Raw genomic sequence first — 24,710 nt, forward strand, 5'->3', positions numbered from 1 at the left:
TTTGGGGTAAGTCACAAAGGGCTTTTTTTAAAAATTAGGATCCTATTTTATATTTGTCTTGATTGTGGTAACTGAATGGTTCAAATGAGTTGTATACTCTTCAAACTGTTCCTTGCTACCCTCAAAGTTCATTTACTCAGCAGCCTTCCTATTTATTATTTTTCATCAAAGTTTAAACCATTATCAGCACATCACACAGTGGAAAATGGATTTCCTCTATTTTGGGACTGCACTGTAAAAACAATGACATGTTACAAGAAACCAGTTTCCTGAAGCATTCCTTTTAAATCTCCCTTTGAAAATAGTCAAGAATCTGGTTTCTTATAACATGTACATCCAAGTTCAACAGGCCAAAAGCCAGCTCCCGTTGTTAACATTTTGAGCCCCACCTATGTGATTGATGTCACTCTCGGTGTAATTTCCTCAGACAACAAAAAATAAATAAGACAAGTTTCTTTTCAAGTTTCAGTTTTTAATTCATTAAAAAGGTGAGTTGATTACAGGAATAAATTATATATCTCTTATTCACATTCATGCGCAGCGAGTATGACATAATATAAAGGAATGTTACAAATGTTGAGGTTTTTGTCCTCATACAAAAAACAAGTAAAAATTAAATCAATCAACAGAATCATGATGCTGTGGAGTGCTTCGGGGGCTGCTGTAGCGTTCCTGGGCAGACACGGTCTTTTTGAAGAGATACGGGCCAGTCTCAAAACAACAGAACCTTTAAAACTAAACGTGGCATTCTCAGACATGAACATAAGCACAAGATCCAGGTTAGGTGAGTCACTGGCGGTTTTCAACACTAAAGGGATAGTGTTTTCTGTCATAAAAGGGTCTGCTGTGATCTACCTGTATGTTGTGGGAAACTGAAAGTTAGCCCTTTGTCTGGATTGTTTCCTTTCCTACACAAGCAATACCCCTCATATTGTTTGCAGTGACAAAGTACCATATATTCACATAGAAAAAAACATGTTGTTTCTACAGTCTCTCTAATCTGCTTTTGTTCTTCCACAGAGTGTCACACATTGACAACAAAATGGTAATAGAGGAAGGCACTCAGCACGGTGGGGACAACCTGTGTTCCCAGACTTCAACAGCAAACAGAAGTAAAGCTCAGGGAAAGCCCAACATCTGGTTTCAGTCATTCTTTTTGCATGCTGCAGAATATACAGATGGGATTTCGGACGTACAGTTGACCTATTTTATCACATATCGGTCTTAAATAAAATAAGAAAACAATACTAATTGGATCTAGGCATCCAAGCCTACTAATTTCTGTTCAGTTTTATGAATCTCTTTGTTAAATAATGCAACCTTCCCAGACTATACAAACACTGCTTTTGAGAAAGAGCAGGAAATTGACTTCCAAGACTCAAGCCCTCCTAGAGCCATCTTAAAAAATAATTCAAAACATCCTGCATTTTGTTTTTTTTGGTTGCTCTCGATTGACATCCCAAACACATTCACACCCCTGCAGCTCCTCTCAGACCAAACAATGAACCCTTCTCCTCCAGGGATTAAATAGGGAACACAATACACATAGGAATCCTTACTGAATCGAAATGGTCAATTATTAATCTACTCTTACACAGAGGGCACAGGTTAAGCAGCCCTTTCTGAGGAAAGTCAAGGCTTCATTTGCCCTTTGCTTTCTCAATCATTTAGTCATTTCCAGAACATCCATTTTAATTAACAAAACATTTTCTTTATGTTTAAGTTATTTATGTTTCATTCTTCACAGTCTATACTATATACCCAAATCTTTCAATTAGGAAAGAGGCAATAGGTCTACCCGAACCTAAACTCAGGCTGTTATTTATTAACTGTTCACATGAATATGGTACTTAGAGTGGAATTTCCATATATTCATACTGTTGTCAAGTTTCTTATTTATTTTTTCCATCACCAAAAATAAGGACCACATTAAACAGAAAAATCATGTGAAAATCTATTAGCTAACATGACCCCACACAAATGTCTTTAATTAGACAAGGCTGGTAACTCAGTTTCTGTTCTGTGCTGGCAGTCATGGGCAATACAGAAACCCAGCACACAAGGCTTCAATTGTTCTGTGTGCAGCGTTTAGCCCAGTACAGATTCATGCCATTACTGGATGGAGCTGCATAATCAAAGAGGGGTGACAGCAAGGAGATCTATAGTTTACAGCCATGCATAATGGAGTACATAGGCTACATACGTGCCAAGGTATTGCCGTTAACTCTTTTTAAGGACAAATCATAATGGGCCAATCAGATTAATCTTCTCAAGAGTAGCCATTGTGACTGAAGCCATGTCTGCTTCAGAAAAAAACAGACAAAACAAACAAATATTCTCTTTGCTACAATATGAAGTACTTTGTATTAAAAATCAGCAGGGATTTACTGAACAAGGAAGCACTAGGAGTCTTTCTAGCTAACTAATGGCTGCACTCAGTATACTTCGCTGACACCTTGAGGACAGAGAAATTTCCTGCTGGTTTTAAGTGCAGTTATGGCTCATGCTTGCAGGCAAAAGTTGGCATCTCTCCCTTACTTAGAACACCTGTGGTCTAATTCACTACATGAATGGCTTGGTGTAGAACACATTGTTTTATCCAAGTTAGCAGTCTGGCAATTGTATATTAATTGATTAATGAATTGCCCTAATAGATTTCCTTCATTGGGGACAGCTATGAAGTTCTGAATTCGTTATATTTGCCATATTCAATATTTACATACATGAAACCTAACAGTAGGATTAGACTTTCAATTAAAATTGCACATTAGCCACATTAAGGTATTTAAGATGGATACGGTTAATTTGTTTCTGATAAAAAAAATAAATAAAGAATGATATGGTTATTTAAATTTTTGTACTTGAAGGCAAGTTGATCACATAGGAAAGGAACAACCCTTTAGACAAAGATGCCCAGTTTCAATTTTGAGTGCCTTATTCCACATGCCGGAAGATCTGGATTTAGAGACCTACAAAGAAGCCAACGTTTATGATTTGCCAAGCCATATTTTGCAAGTGGGTAATGACCATTCAAATATTACCTAGACCGAAAAAATGAACTAACACGACTCAAATGGTCTCACATTTAACAAGGCATAATGGCAAGACTGAACATTTACTTTGGAGAGCCTATATGGTAACAGGTGATCCGTTCATTCACATTAATTTACTCATATATATGAAAGTGTGTGTGTGTGTGTAGACCTTAGCTTATGATGAACTGGTCAGAGACAAATAACAGGTTCCCTTCTTTAATGCATTTAAATGTTTGTTCATTCCATAGACTGATATGGTAGTATTCAAGTAAGTTCATATCAGCTGTATTTGAACAATATCCTTAAGCAAGATATTTATCATTCGGGTTAAACTAAGTTCCAGTACCATGAATAATAAGCACCAAAGTTTGTATTTTTCCACATCATTCTTGATTTACACATGAAAAAAAGACAACTCTTCATCATTGGGGAAAATAAAAAGGGCAATTATGGGACACAGACATTACTTGTTTGTCATAGTGAGATTCATCCTGAATAGTTTTAGAAACACAAGTAGATATCCAATCTGTGTCTACTTTCTCTTCATTTGAATGTGACTTGATTGGTTTGGGAAGGCGTGCTCAGATTTAACCATCATCGCTGCAGGAGAAAGGTGGAAACATGCCTTGTGCAGATTAGTTTTCATGACAAGATCAGTTTAGTGCCTTTCTTTAACAAAAAAGATCTACGGTTGCAAATTCCAAGGCGTTTTTAGGAAGTGAACCTCATTTCATAAAAGCTCAATTAAATGAATACCAATTCCACTGCAATTTCGTAGACCAAACAGGTCTAACGACAGCAGAGGACTCAAGAATCAGATGGAGGCCTTTTCTCCAGGAATTTTAATCAGTTCCTCTCTACTCATGCTTCTGTCCCATTTGATTTACGCAAGTGCCGCCAGAAAGCTTTCCAAAAGATCCATGCAGAGTTTTACTGTGACTCAGCGGTCATCTAGTTACAGCCCAGGAATTGGATTCTTCTTCTTACAGTTCTCACGGGATGATATGCATCAAAAGATCACAGGGTGAAGTTCTCAAATCCCACCAAACCACGTCTCCGATATGAAAGCAGAAGACCTGTGGCTCATGGAAAGGTCTTCTCATCGGTAATACTGCTCAACAAGTCACACAGAGCACTCAGTCCGGCCCAGTGAAGGTGGATTTCTCCCAATGATAGTAGTGCAAATAATTCTGGCCAGTGTGCAGTCATCATTAATGACCAACAGGTGGATCTCAGTCTCTGTGGGTCAGTAGGGCAGGAGGCTTCAGTTGAAGAGAATGGAGTCGGGATCCCGGTTAGCCATCTGAGCCATGTGTTTTAATATGTCCTTCTTGGTGATAATTCCTAAAAGACGCCTGCAATGAAGAACAGAATTCATTCTCAGACTCGTGGTTAGCTTCCAGTATCCTAACAATCATTTACCACTAGTGATCTATAATAAGATACTAGGAAACCAGGCGTAATGACGAATGTTTCTAACGGTCATTCATAGTAAAGTCAAGAGACACAAAGAAGTGCCTTTTTTATTTAACCGTTGTCTGATGTTCATTTGTATGATAAAATCTTGAAAATCTAGTGATCCTGTGATCTTTAAATCTTCTGTGCCTAAAGACATGAAAGAAGGGTTAGAAATCAATGAAAACATTCATTAACGTAAGTTACCAATGGCTCAGCTGCAACAATAAGACAACAACCTTCCAGCCCTCCAGGACCAGTATCAGTTGTCCCGGGTTTAAACCGTTAACTAATAGCATTTCCTAGCCTTCACGTGTCAATATGTACATGAAACAGCAATGGAAATAATGCAGTCATCCTGTACTGGGACAAACACACAGGCTCTGCTTTGTCTTACCCGTTGTGTGTGACCAGACACTGGCGCAGGCCCAGCTTCCGGAAGATGTCCACCACGATCTCCATGGGCGTGTGGTCCGTCACAGTAAAGGGGCTGAGGTCCATGATGCCTCGCAGTTTGAGGGTGGCCGGGCTGGTGGGGGGCAGCGGCGGTATGTACTCCGTGAAGTAAATGTTGGACGTGCTCACGATGCCATCCTGACGCTTCCGGGCATTTTCTGTGAAGATTTAAAAAGGATGCTATACCAATGCTTTATCCCTGGCCCAACCCAACAAAGTGAACTACTTTACTTTCTATAAGCCTTGCAAACTCTCAGATAAGCTGTGATGTCAATGTCAGCTAATTAGACTTTAAAAGCCATTTAAATCACTATACGAAGAATTTTAACCGCCGAGAGAGCACTTTAACCTGTCCCTATGTTCAAACACATTTTGACATTTGTGCGAAACCGATTCTTAGCTCCCCAATTCGGGAGGGCAGTACCTATAGAGATGACCAGGTCTCGTCTCAGGACGAAGCCCACCAGCCGCTGGGACTCATGGGACACCACCACGGGGAAGCCGCTGTAGGTGGTCTCGCTGATGAGCGTCTCCACATCCTCCACTTTCATGCTGTCCTGGGTGAGCACCGTCAAGGGAGGGTCGTTCCTCCTCGGCCGCATGACGTCCATGGCCAGGGTCTTGTGGCCGAACTCCTCCTTGGCTTCCAGGAAGGGGTAGCCATTTAGGCGGATATGGGCGTCATAGATGCCCTCTCGCCCGATGGCGTCGGCCACCCACTTGCTGGTCATTGCTGCCGCCATTAAGGGCACAATGTATTCCAGCCCACCTGTCAGCTCAAACATGATGACCACCAGAGACACCGTCATCCTCGTCACTCCGCCTGTGGGATCAAGTGACACCAGTGTCGGACCGTGCCCGTTCTGACCCTACTTCATGTACCAACAATTTAATTTACATTAAAGACTTAAGACTTAAGTTGCCTATTGTATGCATTTGTTTATGCCGTCTAGCTTGAACAAGAGGTATGGCTCGACTAACATCTGGCCAGAACTTACCGAGACAGGCTGCTGCGCCCACCATGGCATAGAGGCCTGGAGTGATGCAGTCTGCCCCAGGGGAACACCAGCCCTTGAAGATCACCCAGTCATGATGGTAGTAGGCAAGCTGCTCCATTCCCACACCCAGCAGTCTGCCAGCAATCGCCCCAACTGCCATGCTGGGGATGAAGAGGCCTGATGGAACCTGCAGGAGCAGCAAGAGGGGATAGGATGAATCCATCAGTTACAATTGATCAGTGTAAAACAGTTCAGATCACCATCCCCTCCAGTTACAGCTGCATCTGTCCTTCAGCATATTACAGGTCCCACAAAAACTGCAGCTGAGGCAAAACAATCTAAAACCCTCTGTGTTAAGGGAAAAACTGAATAAATCAGACCACGAGGAGAGTAGTCCTACCTTCATGCCAAAGGTAACAACGGTGATGAGGACCTTGAAGATAAGCGCCAGAGCCAGCTGCCACAAGGCGGTGTAGACGTTTTGGTTCGCCGGGCGGTCAGGCAGCTCGTTGCTGCTCTTGGAGCTGTTGAGGCTAACGTAGTCACAGAGCTTTGAGGAGTCCAGCAGGCCGCAGTCGTTGAAGAGCTCTGAGATGAGCTCACTGGTGCTGATGCGGGTGTAGTCGTTGGGGAAAGCCAGGATGGCCGTGACCGCGGTCACCACCAGCACTTCCAGCACCGGGTAGTGACCCAGCTTGGTGGTCTTGCGCCGGCGGCACCAGGCAATGTTGGTGCGGATGAAGAAGGCCCCCCACAAGCCACCAAAGATGCCCAGCATGATGAACGGCACCAGCTCCAGCAGGTGCCACGGGCTGTGGAACTCTACATAGAACAGCACGAGCCGGCTGTTGCCGAAGGGGTTGATGGAGCGCAGGGTGAAGGCGGCCACCAGGGCGGCGAAGAAGGAGCGCCACAGCGTCTTCAGGGGGAAGTAGTAGCTGACCTGCAGAACACAGAAGACACATTCAAAAAGCTCATCCAAAAGCGAGGAGTGCAGACTGTACAGAACGAGGAAGCTGCAGGCGTTGTAAACCAACCTCTTCCAGGCTGAAGAGGACTCCTCCGATAGGCGCGCCGAACGCCACCGACACCCCCACTGCCGACGCCGCAGAGAGCACCTAGAACACAGCGACCACAGAGACTTTGAGCAGGAACTGGTGCATCACTGAGACTGGCAAAACCACAGCAATGTTATCAGGTTTTTGAAAGAGGATGTCTGACAATTACAAAAACAAATTAGTTTAAACATTTAATTAAACATTTTCTTCTGGCCTGACTTACTCTGCCACCCCCACCACACCCCTTAACTTCTACCCCGTTCTGACCTCTCTGCGCTTGGCCTCATTCTTGCGGTACTTGGTGAAGAGATGGCACAGGATGTTGCCACAGCAGCAGGCCACATGCACCAGGGGCCCCTCCTTGCCCAGACTCAGGCCAGAGGACACAGCCAGCACCAGGGTGATGGTCTTAATCATAAGCGTCCATTTCCCCAGGTAGCCCCTGATGATGAATCCACTCAGGATGGTCTTGATCTGAGATTTTAGAGAGTCAGTGTCAGTGTCAAAGGCCAGCACAAGAGCACTGAGGGTGAAATATTGAGAAGTGTCCCAGGGATTGGCATTTAAATACTCATGCAATTTTTATAGGAAGCAAATCCCACATACATGAACATCATAAACACAGCAGACATAAGACCCCGGTCGATTTTTGTTACCATATTTGCACAGGTCTCTATTATTTATGTAATGAAGAGGGAGTGGATGTGGGACAGTCTTACCTCTGGGATACCAGATCCACAGGCATAGGGGGCAAATGATCTAACCAGGGATACAGCCAGGAAGGAGAAGAGCAGGGCCCAGCTGACATACATCAGGTAGTTCATGATGTAAGCAAACGGACCCTAAAAAGAGAGGAAATTAACCACTGGTTATGTATTCATCAAGCTTGGCTAGCACTCTAGATGGATCGAATCCTCCTAACATGCAGTGTGTAAAGTTATTCAGTCCGATTTCATCAACCTGTACTCAGCACATTTCAAATAAAACTCCGGTATGTAAACAGCCCATCAAACCCATTTAACTTTATTGCAGCAATCTAATCAGAAATTAAAATAACCATGTTGTGTAGTTTGGTTAAACTTGGCCATACTTTTCAAAAATCTTCTCCTCCCTGCAAGCTTCATTAAAGAGAAAGAGAGACAGATCTGAGGTTAATGGAATTTGCATGAGGGAGAAATAATGTGTATGAAGGTGCATTGAATATAAGTTTCCACCTCCTCTTGGGTTTATATAACATTAAAGAGTAAAGAAAGAATGCCAGAAAAATAAAGTCTGCCACGCTTGCTTTTCCGTCAGTCTTCGCTATGCAATCCCAATAATCACTTCCCATAGGGGGTCTTATACATTAATATTCTATCCAGGGTTATCCAAGGTACAATCACTGTAATGGAAATGAGATTGACATTTACAGTATTCTGGTTACAGTGAATCCGTTTGATGTTGTTTCTAGTGTTTTTCCAACTGTTTTCAATTCCTTTGCTGCCTTATCCTGAGTGAAAAGCCCAAGGCACTAGAGCTGTGCGAAACAGCTCCTGATCCACATGTATAAATTCCTGGCAATATATTTTTCCAAACAGTCCAAAAAGGGCATCCTGTGCTCCGATTTTAAAATGGGATTGATCTGTAGTTTAGGCTGCAGTAGAAATCTACAACAAAGGGGCAACACAAGTAGTAAATCACAAGCATTCACAACAATCTATATTGTACTGATGTTTTAACGGTCTGAAACTGCAACCTATTTCTGTAGATGAGACGTGTGGGTGCATTCTGATTATTGGAACCGTTTTAGGATGTCAACATGAAAAGAGCTCTGGTTGCCAAAAGACGTTTCATTTGACATTTGAAACTTAAAAGCTGTTTTATGATATTTGAATGAACTTTCAAGGTTATTTAAAACAAATAATAATAATATTACCTTTCTCTAGAATATTGTAATGTATATTGTAATGCCCTACTGTGTAAAGTGCACTTATAATGGATCATGGTTAATATGCATTCCTCGTTTTATCTGGAGATTTCTGCTTAGCACTTTATCACTTGCACCAGCAGAGGGGGCTGTCCGTACATGAATGAGAATTAAAACCAATCCACTAAAACGCAGGATGAGTGGATAATGTGTAATGTTCTTGTCGAGACTGAACATGAGTAAAGTCCAGTTTCAGCAGGGTTTTGTTCACTCAGCATGTAACGCACCCACAGTGTTATTGTAGAATGTGTCAAAAAGGTGAAGTAAACAAAATGGGCTGCATTCTTTGTTTCTCAAATCATGTTACATGAAAAGAGAAGAAACCTTTGTGTACCCTTTAAAACTGTTTAAACCTCCCCCCGTTTCATAGGTCTGAAAACATTTTACTTGCCCCAACAATGTAAAGTCCTTCCTGCCTTTACATTCATGAATAAATACACACACCAATAAGTAGTTGTTCTGGAATTTGTACTTGCGGTGTTTAGTCAAGCAGTTCCTTCCTTGTGTCACATGCAGAATAAAGATAAGAAAAAAAAAAAGGCCCGACAGGACCATTTCTACCAATTCTTTATGACTATTGTGAACAAATGAGTTTGCAGGCTATCCTGCAGTATTGCTTTGATTAATATTAGCATTATAATGAATATATATCCTGATTCAGTGTGAAGATGGTCTGTGTCAAAAGCAGTACTGGAAGAAATGGAGTTCGCGAAAAAAATACAAGGCCTCTTCAATTGACTGCCACAAGACAGTGGAGGGAGAAAAGGTTGGAAGGAGGTCTGACCTCAGACTGGCCGATGATTAGCTCAGCCCAGCTCTTCCACTGAGGGCACTTGTCCCTCTCCACGAAGGTGGTCTCATTGGAGGTCCAGCAGCAGTGCTCATGATTGAACCAGAACCCCACCAGACACACCCCCTCCTTCAGATCGGTCATCCAGTGAGCAGAGATGTCGATTCCACCTGCCAGGGCACCTGGGAGCATCGCCACAAACACAAGAGACATTATCTCTCTACGCAGAGAAGCAGAGAGTGAACAGAAGCTTAATTTCTCCACCCATTATCACTAGACTACTACATTAGTGGCATAAGTCTGTACAGTTATGCTATTGAAATAGGATTTAGGCCTTCTTGTTCAGCCATTATCTATCTCCAAACACCTTTACACTATAAGCTTTATAAGAGACACACAGCTCATTTGCTCTGAACTCCATGCAGTAAACATGATCATTCAATCCATGATGTATGGGAAGCAATACATTGAAGATGCTAGGTAGTTAAACAGTTTCCTTTTTTAGGCAACTTAATTAGAGTTTACCTCAACCCAGACACCTGGCTGATCATGTAAACTAAAGTCGGTCGCCACTAAGATTATTCTGGTTTAGGACAGATGCGTACAGTATCTCATACCTGCCATTAACCCAACGAGAAGCATGAGCAGCCAGCCAGAGAAAGCATCGCTCACACTGTGGATCAGGGCCCATGTAGACTCCTTGCTTTTACTTGCAATCTGGAAGAATACAAGTTATACCAGTGGCATATTAATGATGCTCAGGTAGGCAAAAGTATCAGAGTGCATTGCATCCCATTGGCAGCAATATGTCTTTGTTCAAGGTAGACTCAGCCCATACCTATCTTTTGAACCCACAGATTTATTTGTAAAATAGTTGGATATTATTTACGAGACAACTTGACAAGATGATTTTTCTACATAGCTGGACATAGTGCATGACTGAGGCCTTGCCATGGACGACCACACCAGACCATCATAATCCATGTTAAGTAGTGTTGCCCTGACAACCATTGCATCTTTTACCACAATAGAACATATTAGTTATGTTATCAATTGATCTTCCTTTAGGATAATGCACACAAATATATTTACACTGAGTAGCCATGAATGATTTTAGGAGTAAGAGGAGTGTCCTTACTTACTACTGGACCTGACGCACCTGAGTGGCACTGTTTCGGAAATACTCACCTCTCTATGGCGATCGCGGTCCTTGGACTTCTCTCTCACCCAGTCGATGGTGTTGAAGTCCTCGTACGTTCCCACCCCAGGGACGGGCTCGTCGAGGAAATCCATCAGCTTGCTAGTGCCATTCAGCCCTTCACCACTGTGAGTGCTGTAGCCTGAGCACAACACAGAGAACAGAAGACGGGATTATACATAGTGATTAAGGATCATGATTATAGATCTTAAAAATCAACATGAAAGAATTTGGGGAGTTTCGGATAACAATGAATAACTGTACCGATTTCTTTTTCCATATTTGGTTGCTACAGATAAAGACAGAAGGCATTTCAGTACCTCGTGGTGCCTGTAAAAATTGTGTTGCACTGTTCGTTTAACCAGGATTCAAATTTTACTTCTTATTACCAAAATGAACGGTCATTTAAAATTTCCCCTGAACACTTGTGCTCCAGCTTGAATCATGGTGATTGGGCTCATGTTATTTCCTGACCAGACTGCCTGTCTGTACACTTGAAGGACCTAAACAACACAATCCTACAGATCAGCTAACCTCAGGAAGTACACGTTAACCTAACAACTTCCCATTCTTCCCACTGATGCCAAGGCCAGAGAGACTGGGAATACACTCTCACTGGAATAGGTCATGTGACACACAATGTGCTGGTATAGTATGTTATCTATATGGTTAACAAGACAAACCTTTTCTCAGTATAGAAGTTCTTTCACACTTGCTGACCTTGCTTTGCCAATGAACACAGCGCAAGTCTCTTTTTAATGCACTGTTAAAAGACAGTCATTCTGTGCACTTCTGAGCAATCTGATAGGAATACAGCCAAATCTGAATCAAAGTCCTCAGCCATTCAGTAAACCAGCGACATATTTACAGCCACTGGGAAGAAAAATATCATTGAATAAGATTACAACACAATGGAGGCAGACTTCATGCTTCTCTCCACAAATTCAAAATGTTTATCAAGACAGGAAGCTAAACAAACTTTAGTAAGGGAACTTGGAAAGACATGTGCGATTTAAGTCGGTTAAAATGTTTAATATTTTTATAATCCACAAAAAACTTTTTCAAAAGCAACAAAAAACTAAAAGCACTAAAATCATGCCACTGGAGTAATAAAATAATTGTATTGCCTGCAGTGTGGTTATCCTTAGCACATTCCTCATGTTTCAAAGTTTGAAAAGGTGAGCAGTAAAACAATTGAGATAAGACATCACAGAGCATTGCCATTTAATGATGATGTCCTGACATTTAGATGATAATGTCAATACAGTGACAAAACATCTAACTCATAAAGCAGACAAACATATCCAAGCTTGATCTTGTGCAAAGCCAGATCCAAACATTTATTCAGAGAGCGGATATCTATCAGGTGCAGCAGTGCGGTCAGGAAAAAAAACTCTCCGACTAACAAACAGTCTGGGACACTCCTTATAAATGTGTCGCAGGATATTTGAGATTGAATTTGAATTTGATCTGAACAAGGAACTACACTGCACAGTCATCTGTACCGATCTGGACTTTCTTGGTGGAGGTATTGAGAGGAGCTTTGAACCGAGGTGAACAAAATGTTGAAACCTTTTTGTTACATTATTGTTTGTCAATTAAATATAATTAAAAATCATATTTATTGTCCTCCAAAAGTGTTTGGTTCACAAGATTGTCCCTAATAACCATCAGTTCTCAACAGCCATACATCCAAAATCTACAATAATGCAGTAAAGGCATTTACAATAAGTAGGAATTTGCATTTTTGTATTGAAAACATTTAACTGTATTCAACAGTATTTAACTTAATTTAGCTATGAATGACTTTCAGAACACCCTCAAAAATGTCAATAAAGTAAAAATGTGCATTGCACCAATTATTAAAGACATTTTGTAAGCTAGTCTAAAGCAGAGTATTCTATGGTTTATTCTAATTTGTGAATTTCCATAATTAATAGACTTTTTTTCAAATACAAAAAAAGTAGCAGGTAGCTCATTTAAACAATTTGACCATAAGGAACGGAGAACTGAAACTCCTGCACCTCAAATTCAGTTTAAATGTCAGGATTCAATATTATGGAATTTAACTATATGGTAATAACAGGATGGTGTCCTATATGGCAGATACGTGCCCTGCCATCAAATACACACTTCCGCCTTTGCTAGAAAATCCCCCATTTATAGTTGCAGATCCTACAAACGACTCCTCTTCCCCTCACTGTTGCACTGTTCTAAATTTCTACTATCCTGCTTTACTGTACACACATACTGTATATCCTAATATTTTACATACAATACAAATACAGTATGAAAATTATTGATACTACATGAACTTTTCTACATTCTATACTTCTTACGTGCATGACATTCCTGACACTAAGAGATTTGCCTTGTATACTGTATCATATTTTATGGCCTTTGTTCTGAATGTATCTTTGAAGAAGTATGCATTAACAAAAAAAAAGGTGACAAATTGTCCCCATTTCCTTGAGGTTTATTGTGGAACAGGTCACCTCATTTTATTGTTGAGCTTCTTAACCGTTGACATTTTTTCTCAGGGCTGGGTCTGGCAACAGTTTGGTCTTACCAGTAATTATTGTACATCAAAAACGTTACACAATGTACTACAACCACACAATCAATGGGAGTGCTGCTGTGAGGAAAAGGTGAACTGAATTCTTCCAACCATAAACTGAAAGCAAGAAGTAAACCTAAAAGCTGAAAATACTGCACAGGATTTGGTTATGAAACAAAATGGTTGTTCATTGCCTTAATTTTAAAGCATTAAATCTATTTTTCCTTTGACAAGAATAGATTTAAATTACAAATTTGGTAGAAACAATACTAAACTTCCTTGGTAAATATAGGGGACATGTGGCAGTGATCTCATCTACACCCCCCCTGAAGAGGCTCAGTGCCACAGCATTCAATTTACAATGAAAAATAACAATCGGAGTCGCAATGAGATCAGTAAACCGATTTAGTCTGCAAACTAAGTTGCCAAAAAGACTCCTTCCTAGTACTTCCTGTACTGCCAGGGCAATGTGGTAAGGAGTTTGTTTGCAACCCCATTGATGATGAGAAACAATTGCCCATTGCCTTTTACATAACTTGCATGAAGTAGGCCTTTTCCATATTTAAGTAGACTAAAATAACCCACTCTAAACTTGTTATATCCCGACATTTCAATAGACTGAGCCCAAGTTAATAAAAATCAGAAGCTGGCAATAACAATTTATGGAAATGGGGGTGAACTAATGACACACTGAGTATATCTGATCTAATGTATGGTGCAGTGGTGGATGTATCCTATCCATCAACAGATCTATGCATTAATCCCTAGAATATTTCCTATATAGCTCGAGTATGCTCACACGGATTTCAGGATTAAAAGAGGAATGACCCACGCCACCAACCCTAGACACCACATCACTCTTCTGTAAAGTGTGATGAGCCCATCTGCTTGTTGAAACTACATGCGGTTTCTGACAGAAAGAAAGCAAGAGCTGTAATTTTGTCTCATTAATTATTGATCATGACTTCACATTCCTTCCATGCGCTTCCCCTGTTGTTCGAACATTCTCTTGGGTTCCACTTAACGAGTGATAGATGAGGCACTAAAATCCCAAAATAGTTAATCCCAGCAGGCAAAAAGCCTCGGTAGAGGGATTCTGAAGGAGAACAAATAAATTGACAAAAAGAACCCCCTTTTCGCTGTAAAGATTTTGTTATAAAAATAACAAATCATGTTTAACACACATTTCAAAATGAAACTCAGTTTCCAAGGCAAAAATCTGATTTTAAAATTGTCTTGCAAGTATAAAGACTAGGTTTAGCATAAAACAAATTGACAAGTTCATTGGATACATCTATTGTTAGCAACTCGACACTGTCCACATACAATAAAAGAGCAACATCTGACAGAAGAACAGAACAATCTACACCCCAGTGTCAATTATTCCAGTAAGCATAACTCATGAGTATTTTAAGTGAAAACGTGAAACGTGAAATAAATTCAGTTCTTATTGTTCAACCCATTACCGAACAGCAATGCACGTCTGAGAACCAGAAGAAAGGGGCCTGCGATTGTGGTCTCAGTGTCAGAAGTTTCAGCTAACCACGTTTCCTGTTTCTTTTAATAAGATTTACTTCTGCAGGGGAGTTCATGAATCAGAAAGCAGATCCTGAAGTTCACCTCCAAAGACTCACACAAGCAGCAGAAATGGGATGCCTTTGTAACCCAATCCAGGCCTACACCTTCAATTCCTGCTCCCCAAAACAGGCATTCACAGCTGCAACAGAACATTGGGAGGGATTCTCACAGATGACTGCCCTGATCTCAGGATCTTTGACTGGTGTAAAAACTCTGGAATACAGTGACAACTATTCCGAGGAACCATCTATCGACTTCCTTAGAGATGCAAGAACCATCAGGGCATACTGGGTCACTTTCTTATACTTTAATTGAATACATCCTATTCTCTTGGAAGGTGACATATTCCAAATGGTCTCAACAGCTTGCATGACCGGGTGGGTGTTGGGTAGTGCTCCTGCTAACTTGCTTTACTTGCTGTTGACCATTTCTCACTTAACAATTACACACATTGCACAAGACATATTTCAGGCAATTCTGTTAACAATTCAGTGTCAAGGAAAAGTACAGGACAGTCAAAGGCAGACAAAAAGATGAATACAGCCTTTGATTTCTTATCTCAGCACAATAATCTATTTACAGAAGCTCCATCAAGTGTTGGTACAGAGAGTTTACCATCACACTTACTACAGTCAATGTACATATACATATATAATGCCTATAGTTCAATATATAAAACAAATTATTTTAAAATAAGTTTGTAATTATCATTATTGAGATTTGAAGTCTCATGGTTTTTCACCTTATTCTTTCTTCATGGCTCCCACATTTTTGTACATCAATTATAAACACTGTCCATCATCACCACTGAGCCCCACTATTACGATTATATTTCTTAACAGATTGTTACAATACATCACATTATTTGTATACACAATTACTCATTACTGGAGCAATCTAGGTACAGTACCTTGTACAAGTGCCCCCCACCTGGGAATGAACCCATGACCTCTGCTCCAGAGACAGGAGCTTTGACCACTACTCCACACTGCTGCCCTTCTCCTTGTATTCCTTTGATAATGTTAAGCAGTTTTGCTTGACTCCACTAGGGACTAGTCTGGTAGTTATAAACGTGTTGCACAGAGACCGCCAAATATATTCAGCACCTTATCCTAAACCCAGCCTCACAACGCAGGTGTCTCCGATATAATCCGGCATCTTCACTTCACTGTTTCCATCTGGAAATAAGCCTGGAGGCAAAGGCTCTTAAATTAGCAGGCAAGATAACTTTCCCCTGACATTAACAGTCCCAAAGACCCCCCTCACCACAAAACTCACATCAACAATATTCCAGACAGCAAATACAGAAAAAAAAATACAACCACTGACTACAGCTCACTTCCTAGCACCAGCAAAGCACTTCTGGCACCATTACTGGAGCTCATTGATTACTTCCATTATCTGGTTACCGAGCTTCTCCCATCCCCCTCTCCCCTCCTCTCCCGTACCTTCCATCGCTGTCTCTTTCCCGTCACAGCACACTCACACAGCCTCAATCCCCTGGTTAGAGAAGGGGACCTTACAATCCATGCGTTTCACTTGTTCCAGCACACACTGATAGGTCTCCAGCACACTGCCTGTAGGTTGGGCTGCCTCACTGATTTTGTCAGATTAACACAGCCCTTCGCTGAACCAGCTCTCCTCGTTTCTCTCCCTCTCTCTCTCTGTCTCTCTCTCCCCACCTGCACTGATCATGATGTCATCGTCTGCAGGGCTGACCCTTGGAATGTAGAGAAGCTAGGAAATCAGCTGCATCACAGAGCATTTCCTGGAGTTCTTCAGAAGCACAGCCTTCTCAGGGGAGGCTGAGATCTCCCAGAGGTTACTGATACCTAGGAGCCAGTTTCCTGCCTATGAGGCCATGTCTTCTGATAAAGATTTACTGTAAGAGTGCAGTATCTGAAGCTTTTTAATATCTCAGATGCCCTCATCATGTTGTGAATCCACCACATCATAAGGAATGAGCAATGCAGTTTTTTAGCTGTCACTTCAACCATTTAATTACTCTTCCTCCTCTCATCTTCAGTAAGTCACTCTTTTTAACGATTGCACAGCAGTAAATCTGAGATGTTCATGTAACTGTTTTTTGTCCATTTAATTGAAAAAATATGTACATATTATATTAGCGTATATGAAGACAGGGAAAGCTTTTTTTAAGCCACATATTCATAGCAAAGTCATGAACACTATACATCATCACACTAGAAATGAAACTCCCTCACATTTTTCAAACTGCTTACTTGGCTTGTTGTTACAAGTCCTATCCCTAGTCTTATCTCATAGTTATTACTCATATTACTACAAATTATTTGCATTTTATTTACAGATTGGTTACATTGATAACCTTTATCAAGGAGATGAGCATTAGAATAGTACACTTACATTTTGTAATCATAAACAAATGCATGTATAATGTATATTTCATATTAATGCACTCTTACTACATTGATTTAGAATACTGCACAAGTACTAGTTCAAAAGTACTTTTGAGACATGCTTTGATACATCAACTGTGCAACACAGTAGTAATGTATAAAGAAATCCCACACTAAATAAGAGCTTATACTTGCATCAGTTTGCCATCTTTTGCAAACCTGCACTTGACAACTCTTCACTTCAAGTGTAATCAATGGAACCCCTGCCATTACAGTTTAGGTTTGAAGTATGGGGAGATGCCAGCTCCTTCTCTTTATTTAACTCAGCGGCAGCAGCTCAGCACGCTCTTTGTCAGCGTGCATTGGAGACAGACGGGTTTGGAATGTTAATTACGCAAAGATCTTTACTCCAACGGTGAGTGATAGGAGGGAATGGTCGTTTTCTCTCTAAAACAGATACAAAATGTATCAAACGTCTTGGGAGCGGGAAAGGTGACTAGTGGGAGGTTGTTGGTTTTTTTTAGGTTTTAAGACAAGGTCAGTCATCAGTTCTAGACTGTCAGCTTCTTCCCCATTCCCATGAGTTTCACTTTGTTACCATGAACTGGCGTCAAAATCAGAGTACTGGCTCCCCAGATGCATATCAGTTAATAGTCTCCATCCAGAGAACAGTTAGAGCACTATAACCTAAAGAATGCCATTAGGAATACAGTCTCTGTGCCACCTTAGCCAATGATCACAAATCCTACCTAAGAAGGTGAAATCCTTCAACTCTCCAACTATGAGGTCTGTACTGTAGAATATTCCTGTAGTTTATTGTGACCTCTACATCAACTGAACTGAAACGTCCTTGCAATAATTTATTGGTTGATGTGACGATGGTTTTCCACCTTGCTAACAAATCAATCTTTGCTCCTACATTGACTGGGAGAGGTTTTATTTTTCAGTGTATAAAGCACAAAAATGCACACCATCAGAGCCCTATTAATTGCCTTTTGTGCATTTAACATTTCTGCCTTTCAACAAACAATATGAGAAAGACCGTTTTGAAATGCAGCAATAAATGACTGAAAGTTTAAACATTTACTTGTTTACAGTGGGTACAATGGCATCACTCCAGGTTAATATGTGAATCAGTGCCACTAAAGCACCAGTTTACCTGACCTCTTCATGGGGTTGCAAGAAATCACTGGGGTTTATCAACTGATTTACAATGCCTGGCCACAGTGTTGGGAGTATCACCAGACTCAAGATGAAAGAAACGAACCAACAGGAACCACTTCCGTACATTTTCCTTTAATGACCTAAGAAAGAGAAGGTCTCTAGCACAAACAGTTAAATTGATGGTCTTCCAATAATACACTAAGTAAGCATAGAGTTGTAGAGCTGACAGGAGGATTCCTGAGTTGCCTGTGGCTAACCTGGCACCTTTGTGATTGTTTACCATTAGTTAGAACTATGGGAGAAGTTATATTATTTGGCAGTTCAGCCGTTCCCATTTGCAAACCAAAAACAGCATGCTACCAAAAGCCAAAGAGGATTCATGTGTGTGTGCCTTAGGATGTCTCAGGAATAGGCTACAGCTTTGAGTCGCAATGATTATGTCAGGCTGTTACAAAATAGTTTATGGAATAATGGTGTATGCATGGGGTGCACTGAAAAGAAATTCCTGCAAGTTACAAATGGAACTCAATGACTCTGCTAAAATCAAGCTGGCAGCCAACTGGAGTTTTGATAGGCTGTGAGGTCATGAGTTGCCAGGGAAGATTTACTAATAGAATCACGGCTACTAGAATGCACTTCCGTGTTGTTCTAGTTAGTAACATTTAAAGGACACGTTAGTTAAAATGAATCTTGGTATTAATTACAAATGCATCTTGCATGCAAAATAATAAGTGAGTGACAGAGCCCTATCACCTGAGTTCTTGCCCTTGAATCTTTTGAGAACATACACTATCATTGGTGGGTTTTGCAGCTGCTTATCTGGTCTGATATATTTTTAATTAAACTAGAAAAGAAGTATGAAAGACTCACAAGTCTGATTTAATCTAAGCACTCTGCCAAGTATATTGAGACTCCTTCACAAGCATTGCACAAAGAGTATGTAGCTTTTGAATCCAGTGTAGGGCACAGTGGATGCTTACAAAGGGGATTACAGAGTGGAAACGAAAGCCTTGCAAAAGCAGAAGAGTCAGAAGTTAATCCTCTCCTGTCACCAAGTCTCAAAGACATCAAGTATATTATAGCCTGTAAATATTAAAACTTGCATGGCCACTCTCTTCCAGGCCTGTATTTTTCTGCTGTGAAGGTCCCATAATAGTGGGTCTATGATAATGCATTTCAAAAAAGCCATTAAAAAGGGTGGGCTATGAAGTAACAACAAATGGGGAGGATGTAAACTAGGAACATATGCCAACTTGTTTTAAATATAAAATACATGCATGTTTTTTTTAAAAACCCTACTATTGACAAGATGTCTTCCATTTCTAAATGTGTAGTAGTGTTTAGGGCTCTGGACTCATAACTGGAAGGTTGTGGGTTCAAACCCTGGGTGGGGCAGTTCTGTTGTACCCTTGAGCAAGATACTTCACTTGCTCCAGTAAAATACCCAGCTGTATAAATGGGTACAAATGTAAGTCGCCCTGGATAAGAGCATCTGCTAAATGACAAATAATGTAAACGTCTCAACTAACTATGACTAAGTATTGTGCATAACTGACATTAAATCAATTTACAAAAAGACAGAAATACACCCTAGTTTGATAGGCTTGTAAAATCAAATAAAAGTCAAAGTGGCCAAAAACAATCAAAATTGCTTTTAAAATGATCATCATTACCTCCAGTAAAATCCCGATCCAGTGGCGGCACGTCATCTGTGACAGAGAAGTCCATTGTGGCACCGGTTATCTCCACCATGTCCTCGTCGCTGGTGCCACTCTGCAGGCTGTTGAAGCTCTCGCTGCAGTAGCCAGGGTTCTCCATTCTCACCTTGAAAGCCCTGAAACAGACCACACCAATCAGTATCCCCCAGAACTCCTGTATCTCCTGCTGGAAAGGAACTGTACCACCCTGATATCTATAGCCATGTGGTGCAAGTGCCATTCTTTCCATATTTCTTGTCATAATTTGTATTAGTATTAGTCTTGGACTGCTAAATCAGCATCCAACATTATCACAACCAGTGCAAAACAACCTATGAATGTGAAGAACAAAAGGTTGAGGTTGATGGGCAGATATAATTCTCAATTGACAGTCAATAAGGACTTTCAAGCAGCTGTGGCCTCTCACAAATCATGCAGGTGGCCATGTTAGACAAACACAAAGAGACTGGTCTTCCCTGTATTCATTTGAAATTCATCCATAAATATTACAGGTGTTTGTTTTAGGATCTAGATCACATTTGTGAAAAAGAAAGGGGGGGGAGGGAGGTGTTTATATACAAAGTACAAATGTAGGACTATCTAGAATCTGACGGGTCAAGATAATCATAGAACTATTTTCTTCCACAAATGCAGTCAGAATCCAGAGTCAGGAATCAACAGGTTTTTATTATGAAGGCTTTCGGAGAGCCAGGGCACACACAGGGGCCAGACCCCTAGAATGTCTCCCTAAATCTGAATTCGGGCCATCATTTGACAGACATTTATACACAAAGTTTAGTAACAACTACTCCATATAAGGACATGCAGACAAAGCAGATTTTTACAGAAACAATGATTTCATACTTCTGCTTTTGATTACCCCAAATGTATGATTGGGTTAAGGACAGACGTCAGCCTTGTAGATGCTACTGCCGTTTTATATACGCGTTATAATAAGAGGAAAGAATAAACTTACCTTTTTACATACACTTCACATTTAAAGACAAGACAATAATAATTACATCACTATAGCTTATCAGTTACCACAAGCCTCTCAAAGGTGAACAAGACTTTAACCTTTGTTTGCAAGTAATGTGGCTATGTCAATGATTTAATGTTTGGTTTTGATATATCACACAGATTATACAGGCCTAATATAACACAGAATTCATATTTCTTAAACAGTACTTCTGAGCATATATTAGGCATTGATGTTGCTTAAATATATTGGAGTATCTTGGAAAGATCAGGGCTGTAAAGGTATGTTTTACTGTGTTTTCTGTTACCAATCAACTAATGCATAGGTGTCTGTCCATGCAGGTTTGACATTCAAGTTTGTAAGCAGGCATAGATAGAAATATGCGAGGGATTTTAAAGAGGCAACTCCTTACATTACACCTAGCGAATATTGCTCAATTGTACTGTGTCTGACAATGCCTGAAACCTGTTCTTTACACAAAACACAACAGGTTTATTTTGGGCAATAAAGAAACACGTTTGTAGATTCAAGAAGATGGAACTGCTGAATGTTTTTTGTGTTCTCACTTTCCAGGAAGAAGAGACTGTTTATGTAAAAGCATTGAAACAAAACAGATAAGAATTTGTATCATATACATTTTGGGAAAGTAGTTTTGAGAACGGTTTGCATCAACAATGAAACTTCAATGTGGATATCTCAACTTAACTGGGATTCATGGCATGTCACATAACCACCACAAACTACTCTGTTTATTGAAAGAGGTTGAATACATTAATAAACTCGCATTAATAAAAGGTAAGATTTAAAATAATATCTTGTGCATTCATTAAAATTGTAACATGTCTAGCTACAAAAGTTTTAATGTTATGCATAGAATATGAACAATATGTAACAATATAATGATCTGAAACTGTTCCCTCTTTCGGTAGGGAGTGTAACTGTAAAACTAGATGAACTTATTTATTTTCGATACCCGTTTTAGGTTTCAGAAATTGGTTCCTAATCAATGATAGTTAGCCTGACTGTCGGACAACAACGTGAAGTGGTTTGGCTGGTGCTTTCCTAACTGCTATACATATTCTAGATGTATGTACAAAATGCACAGCAGCTTTCTGTACAGACAGGCTGAATCGGGCCACAAAGTAACCCGTGAGAGTGATACATTAAAACGCCCCCAGCGATTATGGCGTTAATCTGCTTAGATTAGCCTGGGAAAAAATGACCGTCTCCTTTAACTGGGTCTCTTTCGCAATAACAAAACAGCACAGCCGAAAACAGTCCATTGGTAATACTAGTATTTTTAAGTGCGATTGTATAATTAAGACGATTTCAGTATCACGCAGACACAGCTGACAACGAGGCAACGCGTTTTAATGGGTTAAAACGACGGCTGACATCAACCCCGCGAATAAAATGTTCACATACAATCCTGACCCATAAACCGCGATTAACAGGATACAAACATATATATACACGATAAACAGTGCTTCAAAATCATATATACATACATGGCTTTGTCTTCTACCTGTTGAAACAGGTTACAACCATTGGCTGCAGGTTTAGAGAAGTGAGTAAATCCCGTGAAATATGATATTTCACTTCAATGTCAGTATGTAAATTGAAACACTGTTGGCGGCACACATCGTTCAACGCTGTTTGGGAGCAAGAGATATACAAACTATGAAGCATCGTGCCGATAAACGAGAAGTATTCAGTCTCAAATGAATAGTAATTATATATATATACACACACAGCCTCGTCGCTACACTCGACTTTTGTGTTTCAGGTTGAAATGACAAAACAACCGAGGGTTTCTCACAAGGTGCCCCATTTCATTATCATCACAACGCACATGCCAAACACCGACATCAAATGTTGCATCTGAAATGTCAAGCTTGCAGACAGAGCAGCACCATCACCCACCTTATCGGCCTGAGACGCGTCCACCAGACGCCGATGTGTCTTATGACACGGCTTTTAAATGGATCAGGACAAGCTGGAGGATTGATCCTTGTTGCCCACTTCCTTTGCTTGTCATTTCTCCTACAGATACGTCTTGGCCATCGTCTTCATGCTCGATTGAAGATGGTCACAACACAGGACGACATGTTTCTCAAACAATAAACACGTATTCCTTCATTCTCCCAGGACCTTATCCCGGCTGCTCGCAGACATTGTCTACTGTAATTTCGACTGAATTTCCTGTCAGGCGAAAGAGTTGATCCCAGAGCCGCCGATAGGACCTGTCATACAGATCGATGCTCTCGGCAATCTGTTTATCAGCCTGCTGTGATCGTCATGAACCACATTTACTGGTTTAGCTTCTAGGCAGCATTGGACCAGTGCGCGAATAATACAGTACAATGGACACTTTCTTGGGGAGTAAATAACAACAAAGTCATAATAACATTATAAAACAACTATAAAATGTCATTTATGAAATTAAAAGATATATACCGTGATGTTTTAATCTATATTAAATTGGTATCCCTTTCTTTTATGTTTTGCTTATGTATATTGTATGCTGCATATACACTAATTTTGTGTATGATTGGTTAGTCTACATGTCTCATTTTCAATTAGTCAGCCGTTTCAGATGCAGTCAGGCAGGGGTGTCAGACTCCCTCCAGTCCGGGGGGGCGCAGTGTCGGCTGGGTTCCGCTCCACTGCAGCTCTTGGCTCCTTAATTTGTCTAATTAATCAATTAACTGGATTCATTTAACACTTCTCTACAGACTCTGAAATGTTCTGTGGGTTCAATGTTTTGAATAATCAACCAGTTGTAAGGTACTGGCAATACAATACAATATTAACGTTTTAGAAGCCTATCTGATTAAATTATGACATTAAGATTAATTAAGCAATTGGGAACTCCAGCACTGGAGTCTGGCTGGAGCAAGGGCACAGTTTTCAGGAGGGAAAGATCTACACATGGCACGCAATTCATGACCAGATTTAATTGTGTTACTTAATCGGACTAAACTAGCACACTTTGAGATGTATACATTTCGTTAATTGATAGTGTTGCTTAATTATTACGGAACAGCCTGAGAATACCAGTCATTATATGTATGAAGTCTATATACAGCTCTGGAAAAAAAAATGAGACCACTTAACATTGATTTCTGAACTTGGAGTGGTCTCATTTTTTTCCAGAGCTGTATAGAGATAGCTAGAATATACATGATATGTATTTTTAAAATATTCTACAAAAAGTAACAAGTGAAATAAGCAATAAATACAATGTTTTACTTTTTAAAATAAGTCACAAATATACAAATGTCATCAGTGTTGGGAAAGACACCTGATATGACCCAAAAAAGAGAAAAGCTGCCACCTGCTGGTTAGGCGTACTTTTCCTAATACCATGGACTCTGCAATTAACTGCCTTCTCAATTTAAACT

At 40.4% G+C, this 24,710-nt stretch overlaps 1 protein-coding gene across 2 annotated transcripts; it reads right to left on the minus strand.

Moving 5' to 3' along the window:
• Positions 1 to 451: 451 nt before the first annotated feature.
• Positions 452 to 23,517, minus strand: clcn5b (chloride channel, voltage-sensitive 5b). 2 transcript variants are annotated; one of them, XM_066714849.1, is made up of 13 exons: positions 23,230 to 23,517; positions 20,304 to 20,464; positions 10,947 to 11,098; positions 10,376 to 10,475; positions 9,753 to 9,940; positions 7,722 to 7,844; positions 7,270 to 7,476; positions 6,982 to 7,062; positions 6,345 to 6,887; positions 5,945 to 6,131; positions 5,371 to 5,769; positions 4,888 to 5,104; positions 452 to 4,390 (listed from the first exon to the last, which is right to left on the minus strand). In XM_066714849.1, the coding sequence occupies exons 2-13, from the start codon at positions 20,446 to 20,448 to the stop codon at positions 4,300 to 4,302; spliced, it is 2,433 nt and encodes an 810-aa protein (XP_066570946.1). In that variant the 5' UTR covers positions 20,449 to 20,464; positions 23,230 to 23,517; the 3' UTR covers positions 452 to 4,299. The 2 variants fall into 2 exon arrangements, with proteins under 2 accessions (XP_066570946.1, XP_066570947.1); XM_066714850.1 differs by lacking the exons at positions 20,304 to 20,464; positions 23,230 to 23,517 and adding an exon at positions 16,540 to 16,751.
• Positions 23,518 to 24,710: the final 1,193 nt, after the last annotated feature.

The sequence above is a fragment of the Amia ocellicauda genome, chromosome 10 (genome assembly GCF_036373705.1).
Source record: "Amia ocellicauda isolate fAmiCal2 chromosome 10, fAmiCal2.hap1, whole genome shotgun sequence".
Lineage (NCBI taxonomy): Eukaryota > Metazoa > Chordata > Actinopteri > Amiiformes > Amiidae > Amia > Amia ocellicauda.

Coding starts and splice junctions, on each gene's coding strand:
- clcn5b (XM_066714849.1), bottom strand. CDS start 20,448: ATGGAGAACCCTGGCTACTGCAGCGAGAGCTTCAACAGCCTGCAGAGT. Junction 7,063..7,269: donor ATGAGGCCAAGCGCAGAGAG/GTCAGAACGGGG, acceptor GCTGTGTTCTAG/GTGCTCTCTGCGGCGTCGGC. Junction 4,391..4,887: donor TGTCTGGTCACACACAACGG/GTAAGACAAAGC, acceptor TCTTCATTGCAG/GCGTCTTTTAGGAATTATCA.